Below are 10,523 nucleotides of genomic sequence, written 5' to 3'. Positions count from 1 at the left end.
GAAGAGACGCGGACTCGCTCCAGCTCGATCCCTTCCGTCATCGTGGACTGCTAGAACTAGACGAGCGCTATGCGGGCGAGCTGTGCGCAGCCGCAGCCAGCGCCAGCTAGCGCCCGACCATCGTCGCGTAGGTGACCCGCACGGCCGAGCTGCCGAGCGGGCGGCGTGCACGCCACTCCACTCCACGCCACGCCGCGTCGGGCACGCCTCGTATCAGCTGAGCCGGGGCGAAGCTGCCTCGCGTGACGTCACCACGACTTCATGAATGGCGTAAAACTGCTGCCACGACTATACAACAAACTCGCGGGCTGCGTGTTTGCGATTTTTTTACCGCGCTCCTTTCAGCGGCTTTGTTAGCAGGAAATTAAAAATAATAAGTACAGTACCGCCGGCGGCACGAGGCTGTGCGGCTGCCTGCCGGAAGAGGCTGCGGCGGGTCCACGTGACGCAGTTCGGCAGTCCACTTAGGACACTGGCACCCGTCCGCGAGAAACCAAGAAAAGTGAAAAGTGTCGAGGCTGCCTTTGAACGACGTCACCATACCGACGAGAGAGAAGCAAACAGCGCTGCAGAGAGCGTGTATCCAGTAGATACGTATCGTGTATTACCTGCCTGCGGCGCCGAGCCGACCTGTAGTTGAAGAGAGAGAGATGAGGGGGGGGGGGACAACAATTGCATACCACGGGTGCATTATTAACGAGGCTGACCTACCGCAATCGGTTGTTAGGCCTCCGCGGAAGGCCCGTCGGCTTGGCCCGCTACATACATATCAGATTGTGCGTGCTGACGCGCGAGTGTGTGCAGCGGGCGAGGCCGCGGACGGGCGGGCAGGGAGACAGACGGACGCGCGGGGAGCGGAGGGAGGGGGCGCGGGCCCCGCCAGCCCCGCCGCCGAAGAGCCGAAGCGGGCCCGGGCCGGCGGCCGCTGGCCCGAGCGCGGCCCGAACGCCAGCCGAACGCACGCGCCGCCGCCGGCCGCGGGCTGCCGCGCGTCCAAGAGCCCGCTCTGTTGCCCCCGCCTCCAACGTCTCCGTAGCCGTGATCGTATAGTGGTTAGTACCTTGCGTTGTGGCCGCAATAACCCAGGTTCGAATCCTGGTCACGGCATAGAGACAATTTTTACTTTTTTCGCCCGCGCCTTCCTCTGTGGCGAGCTGGCCGGGATGGCGCGCGTTGATGGAAGGGGGGAAAGTGGTCGAGGTAAATGAGATTTCTTCAGCGCATCTCACATTACATGGAGTATAATTTAAAATTTCATAATTCGATTTTCTTAAAATTAAAATTTTTAAAATAAAAATTAAAACACTTCATAGGACTCTGCCCCCAAAATTGACACCATCCAAAGAATTTTCAATTTCGTTTGAGAAATAATTTCCAACGCAGCCCTTTTACCATTTCCCCCGGCCCGCCCCAGGCCGCACCCGCCCCTCGTGACCATCCATTATTCATCAGGCGCGGGCCAGGCCACCCCATCACACCTGCCAAACTAAACCATCGCCGGCCCTCATCGGCCCAACGGAACAGAAAACACAAAAGAAAAGAAAGAAAATAAATATTATTCATTTCTTTTTGCGCGGTGTGCCCGCGCGTCGTTGCCCAGAGGGAGGCACGGCGAAGGGGACAATGCCCCTCTCCCTTCCCCTTCCCTCACGCCTCTAATTCTCCAGAGAATGGGGGGACGAGGGGCACGCTCCACCTATTGAACCCCCCATCCCCTTTTCCCCATTATCCCCACACCGTGCGACAGCCCCTTTCAACTCCATGGCACAACCCCTCCACAAACTTGTCGCAAGATGGGGAAAGTTACGCCAGTTCACTAAAAATATATCGTACTAAAGTACTGGATTTTCTCACACAGGTCAGTTTTTTCTTCTTCTTTTCTTTAGGGGAGGTATAGCGTGTCGACTGTGGGAGTGGGAGAAGCAGAAGTGTTGGCGAAACAAAAAGAGCAAAAGAATAAAGCGAGTCCGTAGATTTCACCAGAGTAATTTTTGACTTCGTGTTGGTTTTTGTGATGTGCGCAGCACACAGAGGAATGGGGACATGGACTAGCATGATAAGGGCCTCTGGTGTCAGGACGGAAGGCGACGCCACCGTCGGCCTTGTCCTGGTTCCAACGCCAGTGCGAGGCGAGCGCCCGGGACCATCCCGTCCCGGTCGCCCTCATCATCAGATCACACCCTCCACTGCGGCGTCAGCAAGACGGTGGAAAAGGGGCCATCGCCGGCCGAGCGTTCGTCTCGGGTGAGGCGAGGCGAGGGGGTCCCTTTGTGATCTGCTGGGAGGATGCGAGGGGCGGAACGGGCTCTGCTGTGGCAGACATTTGGGAGGAAGTGGCGGACGCTGAGTCCTTACGGCCGGGGAGAGCGGTGCGGGACCGGCGCGGACCCTCTGCATAGCCCCCGCCATGGCCCCGCCCCTAGGACCCTCCACTAAGGACCCCCCGCGGGGCTCGGGGGCGATGGCCTCGCGCACCCCCACCGGGGCCCACCGCGCCGAGCTGGCCCCCCGCGCCGCCCCCTGCAGGACCTGCCTGGAGTGGGTGGCGGCGGCGGGGTGGTGCGCCCGGCCCGGCCCCGGTAGAACAGAGACACCCACCCTCCGCCGCGCTGCTGGCGGCGCTGCTACGCGGCGCCCCTAAACACCCGCGGGGCGGTGTGTCAAAGCGAACATTGACACAAGTACACTCCGAGCGGGAAGTGAGCGGTGGCGGCCGGCAGCGGCCCACAAGACAAGAGGGTCGGCTGGCCGGCCAGGCACTTCCTGCTCACCGCAGGCGCCGTTCTAGGGCCGGCGGAGAGGGAGGGGTTTGCGGGCTGCCTACTCACAGGGGTTCTGTCCTGCGCATTGCCTGGTTTTTCTTCTTGAGGCTGAGCGAGCGGGATTGTCTACGCCCACCCCCTTTCCAAACACGCCTGGCTCACTGACACTCATATTCTTCAACTTTAACAAGGGTTGTGTTGTAACGACTGGAACAGAGAAGTTAACACAAAAGTTGGACCCTCCGAAAAACCACCCCGTCGTGAATTTCTTTAGAGAGGCGCCGAGTGTCTTTGTCTCGCCTATGGAGACACGACGCGCGTTCTTGGCGAAGTCATCCCCCTTCCCCCTCTCTCGCCCCATAGCACCACGGCCAGCACGTCCCGGGTAGCGTTTCTGCGCCCGTCCGTTTGACGACTCGGTGTGTATTGATCGCGAGCCGAGGAGGCGGCGGGGTGGACGGGGCTAAAAGAGAGGGTGAGCGAAGAGGGTGCGGCCGCGCGCATGCACCATCGCCGTTGCCGTGGCGCAACGGGGGAGGCAGGGCGGCGGCGCGCCCCTCTTGTGCCGCACCCCGCGGCCCGGCCCGGCCCCGCCCCGCCCAGGACGGACAACAAATTTACTCATCCTGAGCCTGAGAGGAGGCAAGGGGAGGAGAGGGCGGCAGGGCGGCTCTGTTGCAAGCTCAGCGTGCCGCCGCCGTCGTATCGCCGCCCGCCCCGCACAGCATGCACTAATTATTGGCGTGGCGGATCAAACATGCGCGCTCCAATGCTCCAAAACCTTCGACGAAAGGGGGCAGGGAAAAGACAAACATGAGAATCATCCAAAATCATCCGAGTTTGGGTGAAATGCCCCCCAGTGTTTCCGGCAGCCTCCGCCAGATGGCAGCGCTGCCGGACTCCCGCACGTTCATCTCATCGCCTTCACGGGGCGCGGCAGGCGGAGTGACTCCGCACAAAGGGTCCGGGCGCGATAAGAGCCTCAAGCGGGGCGGCTCTAAGGCCTTCGATCGAGAAGGGCTTGACGGGGTCCTCGTTCCGCAAGAGAAATGAGAGAGGGGAGGGGAAAGGGGGGGGGAGGGGGCTGGAGCTGGGGCTGGGGTGGACCTCCCCCGCATCCTCGCACCACCTCGGCGCAGCATCCCCCGGCGGCGGAGGAGAGAGGAAGGGCCTCACCCTCCCTCGCGCCACCCCCGCGCGCTCAGCCCCAGCCCGGCGGCCCAGCTCCCCCACGGCGCCTGCGCCCAACTTGTTGCCACCCACCCATAAAACAAAAGAGTGTCTCGGCTGCCAAACACGGGGCGAGGGGCCGCCGCCGACACCACCGCGGTGCAGCCCGAGCGGAGAGTGCAGACGGACGGAGACTGGGATCCGCAGCCCGGCCGCGCCGATAGGAAGCGGTACCGGAACACCTTTATCGGGAACGACAAAAAGCAAACACCCTCGAGCCAGCCCAGCCACGGCTCTAGGGATGGGTCGCAATCCCAGAAAGAAGTTGGACAATAAATAGAACAAATAAGAATTGGGTCCGTTTTGATTTATTTCCCAGAGTTTCCACAAACAAATCATCCATACGGCAAACAGATTTAGCGGAGAATTTGTGTGCAATCCCTTCAGAACATAACAGGGGAAGGGGTAGAGAGAAAGAAAGAGAGCGAGAGGGGGTGGGGACGTCAAGCAGCCAGAGGCCGCAGGCAGGGGGCGGCGGAAGGCAAGGGGTTCCACTAAGGGGGTAAGGGGGCGTTCAGAGCGATCGCGCGGCGAGGCTAAGGGGGCGAGGCTGGTGAGGGGTTGAGGGTGAGGGGTGAGGCCACAGCGCCAGCGAGGCGCGTAGGTGCGCAGTGGCCTGGCGCATCGGCCACCCACTTCGCCAGCTCCCCTCCCCCCTCGGAGAGCCCAGACACGCGCATCGACCAGCAGCCAGCCGGCCGGTCCGCCCGAGCAGCCAGCCGCGGGGCGGGGTGGGTTTGACCCGGGCGGGGAGCGGCAGGGTGGGGTGGCGGCAGAGGGGGAAGGGGTCACGTGACGTCACGGGCCCTTCACCTGCCCCATGGCTCGGACCCTTAAGGCCCCTACAGCTGCAGGGGGTCGGAGGGGAAGGGAAGGGCAGGCGGGGAGGGTATGCATTTGCCTTGACTCCTGCGCGGGCGAGAGATGTTGTTACTGGCTGCTTCGCCTTTTATCGCCCACTGAGGCAGTGGGTCGGGCCCGCGGTAGGTGTAAAGGTGTGCGAGGCGGGCCCGTCGTGCAAGGACGCCGGGGGCGATAACAGCACGATAAGACCGATAAGACAGCCCGGCGATAACCAGTGTGATAACGTGCGGCGGCGCCCGTCCCTTCTCGCCCTCATCTCTTCCACTTCAAAGAGCCCCCCTGCGCGAGATGGGGAGGGGCGGCGGGGCCAGCCCGGGGGAGCAGGGGGTGAGCCAGGGCGCACCTCGCCTTTGTCCCGCCGCGGCGGCTTCCACATGTGGAGAGACATACATGTCTTCGCTGTGTATATAGAGCGAAGTGTCCGCCTCCTGCTGGCCTTTGTTGGGCCGAGCGCGGCGGGGACTCTGATTGCGCCACATCGACGCGGGGGGAGAATTGACGCCCTTGGAGGGCGAGAAGGATGTGGGCTAACGCGGGGTGAACATGTTGTGCGCAGGCCCCCGCCTTGCCACCGAGGGGGCGAGGGAAGGGTGGTGGTTGGGGTCTGTGGGCGCGAGCGAGGGGAGGAGGAGAGGGGGCGTCTCTGGTTTCTGGTTGGGGTTGTTGGGGTACTACTTGCACCCAGAGAGCGGCCTCTTCGCTCTACATGTGGGGCCTTCCCTCTTCCTTCTGGTGGAATAAGGTTCGGGAGTCTGACGCCACCCGTTTGTCTGCGATTCCATGCAAGACGAATCGCTCGGTATCGGCTGGAGAGAACGGGCCTCTGGAGAAGCAGAAGCACCAGCCCCGCGAAACGGAACGGACCCCGCGCTGCCGCCGGCTGCCAGCCCCGGCTGTCCGGCCGCGCGCTGGAGGTGATGGTGCTTGCATCTATCGGCGGGCACGAGAACCCAGGCAGGCAGGCCCACAAGGCACAGGCCGCCTCACCAGGCGCGGCGACGGGACGGGGCGGCCACGAAGCAACACCGTCGTGGTCGATCCACCCGTAACGCGCGCCTCTTTAGCTCAGTGGTAGAGCACTGGTCTCGTAAACCAGGGGTCGTGAGTTCAAACCTCACAGGAGGCAGGCAGCAATTTATTTTGAAATTGGCGCCGTCCGAACTCGGGTGTCGAAAGACGATCGAGTAATTAAAAGAAAATATTTTTGATCGTGGTATTATTTTATTTAAAATTCCGATGAAAAAACCTAATAATAGAAAGGTGCACTAGTTTTTTATCTTTATTTATTAGTCACAAAACAAAGCACAAAAGACTAAGAGCCGAGGCTCCATAGATACGGTTTAAATCGTAACTATATTTTAGTGGACGGATAACAGAGGTTTTACCTAGGTGTGCGAAAAGCTGCACAAAGCTGGCACGAAGAAATGTAACGTACTTCACAAAAAAAAAATTATCAAAAAGGAACTGCCGAAACCCGGGATCGAACCGGGGACATTTAGATCTTCAGTCTAACGCTCTCCCAACTGAGCTATTTCGGCAGATGGGGAGGGGAGGCCGCACACACGAAGACTCATCGCGGGCATGGGGACTTGCGGTGAGGAGTAGCGACGCGAGGTTGGGGCGCGGAGTAGCGCCCGACTACACAGGGCAGCACCTTGTAAACACGCACAACACACTGTGCTCGTCCCAGGCAAGACGGGCACGACAAAAACTACTGAACAGACGGCTGCAGTAGACGCCGAGCTTAGAGTCTAGTCACCAATTTTTATTTCCACAAGCAGCTCGACTTTCAATTTCAAACGCGGAGAGGAAAACTGCTGGAGATCACCGCCACGCCATCTCGCGGGCGCATGTAGAACTTGCCAGAGCGCTGGACATACACCGTGCGTCACGCGCCGCTCGTGGGACTTCCACCCATTGTAACGGTGTGTATGCAGCTCTTCGCACAAGAAGTGAGGGGAAGCACTGTGAGTTTGACAAACCTTTACATCTGCTCATGTGAAGCATGCCTCTGAGCTGCCCTCCACGTATTCAGTTCGTTGTGTATTTCCAGTAGCATAGCAGACTTACTGGTAGTCTGAGTGCCAGCCAGACAGCCTCTCGGGGCAGAATCGGTTAAACTGCTAAAAATAAAACACACAAAGGAGAGTATTGAAGGCACAACCAATAGAATCAAGACTTGATCAAAAACAACATGTCCAAAGACTTACCGTTCCTCTTTTTCTGAGAAATCATTCGGATCATAAGGCTTCAAAGGAACATTGCCATTCATTTCCAGAACCAATAGTTTGTAATCACGAGCTGAGAAGCTAGCAACATTCTTAGTTGTGTCCTGTTTCATATTTGAGTCTGCCATCATTTGACTGAGAATTATGTCTTGCACTCTAGAAATCTTATCGCTTAGATGTTCTACTTTCTTTTCCAGATGGCAAGACTAAACATTGAAAAATAATAATTAATTAAAAACTTGCTGCATACATTAAAGCTTAGATTTTATTGTAATTCTAAACTTACACTTTGATGATGAACTTCTAAATCTGAATGAATATTTGACTCATTACATATTGGGCTGTCCAACTTTTTGGTATGCGATACAACTGAAGCTGCCCTCCTAATACAAATGGGAACATGATACAGTTTCATTTCCATTTCTTTCACAAAACATGTTGGTGGTGATCCACTATTTCTAAACTTCAGAAAGAGCAGCCCTTTCTCTAGGTAAAGACAAGAGTAAAGAGACAGTACCTTGGGGGCTGTCTGTTTGAATTTTGATGCCTTATTTGTTTTCTTGTGTTAGTTTTGGATTCTTGTGGAGAACAGATTTTGGAGCAGAATCTTTCTGCTGCCGGGAGCACAGGTGGCAATATTCCACCTTTTCTCAGGAAATCATTTGTAGTCGAAGAACCAGTAGTGCTTTTGATAGAGTCCTGAAAATTTGTTGCCTTTTTTGTGGTTTTATGACGCTCTACTTTGGTTGACGGTTTGTTGGCTGTCATTATATGGATGCTACTTCGAACTTCTGAATGCATTTTCACAATCAACTACGATTACTTTCTGCAAATAAAGCGAAAAATTAAGTCACTTTAGACATTGTGAGGTTATTCGAATACAAAGGATGTCAGGTATAAACTCGGATTGGTGGCACAGCTAAACCGTACTCGGGGCGTCAAATTCATCTCTACCAACGTAAAAACTTTTGCCATCTTAACCACAGAAACGACAAATGAAATAAATTAGGGAATAAAGTTTTACCCACAGAGGTTACCGTTGAATTACCAGACCAGGTTGCCGGGTTTTCCAGATGCAACAAATTGAGATTCAGATTCAGATTCAGATTTACAAGCGAAAGGCAAGAAAGCAAGAAAGCTTCGTCGTTAAATTTATTGAGAATTATGAGTTAAATAATTATACTTTTTACATGAGAATATTACCAAAATGTAGGTTTCAGTCCCCTAACCAGTCAATAAGGAGGTTTTTTCGAAACAGATCCAAAGTCGACGAAGTTAATGAAGCGCATGCGTGAGAAACGCCATCTATTGACTACAGAGCGAACCACAGCGGAGAGAGCGTGGCCGCAGCCGTAGTTCTACTTCAGCTCCAATAGAGCGCAGCACAATTTGTGGCGGGTATTTGTTTGAATTTCTTGACAGAGATAGTCATTATTGCAACCTTTTCTCAAGTTGCAACATTTTAACCTTTACACCAGATCTAAATTACACCATACCAAGCGTATGTAAAGAAAGAGGTTTCTCCATTTGTATCAATCATGTTTGATGCCCTGTCCTTGTTAGTTTTAGACCTTCTGAGCCGGTCGGAGCGCAAATTACGAGCGCTTGGGGCCTGTGATACTCAGGGTAGGCCACACCGCAATACACGAATGCACAACAGGCGAGATGTTGCCAGCCCGAGTGCCCCACCTACCCTTACGGCCTCAGGGCCGACCTGAAGTTCAAGTAGAATCGGAACACGGCTCACCTCCGTTGGCTTGGCAGCTTTGGTGGCAGGGTCGCTGTACCTGACGATTGGATTCGGCACTCGGGGTTGTGGGTTCGATACCCGCGTACCCCTCGGGACGGAAAAAGATAACCGTCCTCTAGGAGGTAAGGCCTGGAATCTGGGTTTCAGTCTGGCTCACTTTGCGACACCTGTAAGTCCAACAACCGGTAGTGGGAGTATGTTCTGACTTCTCACAAGGAAGCGGCTGATTCCTTTACGAACCCAGAAGTCGCCGCCGACTGCGGGGTGAGGGGCGTCTCCCCCATTTGTAATTATTATTATTTATTTATTTTTGACCGGGTGGGGAAGTTGGGCTTGAGCATTTACGGCTGCACTACGCCATACTCGCGGGCTTTCCCTCACTGCACTTAAAGTACCCCTTCATGGCCATGGCCTCTGAAGCCTGTTCGTCTTTGGAGCTTCCCAAATTTCAGCACATCGACGAGGTCGTAGAAAATGAGGTCGGACAAAAGCTAGGTCGGACAGTACTTTGGGGGATTTTGGAAAAATCACCAGGTCGGAGGAAAATAGGTCGGACAAGCTGCAACGCAGCCCGGGGGCCCGAACGACCTCAGCACTACCAGATTTGGACTCATGCAAGAAAACTCCCTCACACGAAATTTCAATGGTCGGTCCAGCCCGGAGCCCGGCAAACAAGGTTGAATCTAATGTGTGTAAAACACAGATTTAGCAAGCAGTAAATGTGGCACAACAAAAAAAATATACCAGAAAATATAAGAAATAATATGAATTTATTTCCATACAGTAAACAGGCTTAGAGAATCCTGCTGCTGATGGCACAGGTACTGTGTGAGGATAAGGGGCGATTGGTTGGACAGCCATAATGTTTCGGTTTCCACTTACATCAGAAACAAAAATTCAACCAGACATAGATAATTCTTCTTTGTATTAACTTGACTGAATTATTGCTAATGCACTGAGGTGTTAATAGCAAAAACCATTTCCAACCAAAATGCCTAGTTTTACAACTGATGGAAGACCTTATACTCTTATTCAAGTAACATAATTTTTGACAGTTAAACATAAAGTAGGGTAACACAAGTAAACACTGTAGAACATAGGGAAACTTGTCATGCTAGTGGGCGAGTTGGGCAGTCTGTAGGATCAAATATTTGCAGACATGATTCTCCAAAAAATTTGTCTTTACATTGATTTGGGAATTAATAAGTTGCATGAACCCCCACACTGAAAAACGTTGACATCTAGAAAAATGACATCTATATTTTGACCATAAGCAGCTGCATGGACATAAATTTGAGGTCTAATTGACGCCAATGTCTAGTGCTTCTCACAGGGCAGTTACAAAATGTTGAATTTGGACAGGAACTGTCTTTTATTATTTTGGTAAATAACTATTCCTATGCTCATTTACTTGTCTGTGGATACTTTCACATACATGTTTCATTGCTCTCTGCAAAATGGGACCTCCAGACCAGCTGAGAAGCCCCACAAAAAATAAATTGACTTGGAGCGAACACACTGGGAAGAAACCACTAAACGGCCAATAGCCCAAGTCGGCTGCATACAGTGGAAGGTACTTAGTAATAAGATTTGTATCAAAAACAATATCATATTTTGTTGAAAAACATATATCAAATACATCAGATCACATGTCAATGAAATCGCAGATTTCAATATAGTAATAATAAC

The 10,523-nt window shown here is 54.0% G+C and overlaps 1 protein-coding gene and 3 non-coding genes across 8 annotated transcripts; 2 read left to right on the top strand and 2 right to left on the bottom strand.

Moving 5' to 3' along the window:
* The first annotated feature begins 1,035 nt into the window (after nt 1–1,035).
* Nucleotides 1,036–1,107, top strand: Trnah-gug (transfer RNA histidin (anticodon GUG)). The gene has a single exon. It is a non-coding gene; the product is annotated as a tRNA-His (tRNA).
* A 4,803-nt stretch (nt 1,108–5,910) lies between these two features.
* On the top strand, nt 5,911–5,982 carry Trnat-cgu (transfer RNA threonine (anticodon CGU)). Its single transcript has one exon. It is a non-coding gene; the product is annotated as a tRNA-Thr (tRNA).
* Nucleotides 5,983–6,321: 339 nt separating this feature from the next.
* On the bottom strand, nt 6,322–6,394 carry Trnaf-gaa (transfer RNA phenylalanine (anticodon GAA)). The gene has a single exon. It is a non-coding gene; the product is annotated as a tRNA-Phe (tRNA).
* Nucleotides 6,395–6,600: 206 nt separating this feature from the next.
* LOC113212435 (uncharacterized) lies at nt 6,601–8,378 on the bottom strand. Of its 5 annotated transcripts, none has more exons than XM_026431122.2 (5): nt 8,288–8,378; nt 7,602–7,910; nt 7,371–7,467; nt 7,067–7,290; nt 6,601–6,979 (listed from the first exon to the last, which is right to left on the bottom strand). In XM_026431122.2, exons 2-5 carry the CDS (start codon nt 7,883–7,885, stop codon nt 6,841–6,843), a joined length of 744 nt encoding a protein of 247 aa, XP_026286907.1. In that variant the 5' UTR covers nt 7,886–7,910; nt 8,288–8,378; the 3' UTR covers nt 6,601–6,840. The 5 variants fall into 5 exon arrangements, with proteins under 5 accessions (XP_026286907.1, XP_026286908.1, XP_026286906.1 ...); XM_026431123.2 differs by lacking the exon at nt 8,288–8,378 and adding an exon at nt 8,109–8,235; XM_026431121.2 differs by lacking the exon at nt 8,288–8,378 and adding an exon at nt 8,113–8,234.
* Between the last annotated feature and the right edge of the window lie 2,145 nt (nt 8,379–10,523).

This window comes from Frankliniella occidentalis, unplaced genomic scaffold, assembly GCF_000697945.3.
Source record: "Frankliniella occidentalis isolate FOCC.00 unplaced genomic scaffold, Focc_3.1 Scaffold501, whole genome shotgun sequence".
Lineage (NCBI taxonomy): Eukaryota > Metazoa > Arthropoda > Insecta > Thysanoptera > Thripidae > Frankliniella > Frankliniella occidentalis.
The sequence above is the reverse complement of the archived record's forward strand: the minus strand, read 5'-3'. Positions and strand labels throughout refer to the sequence as shown.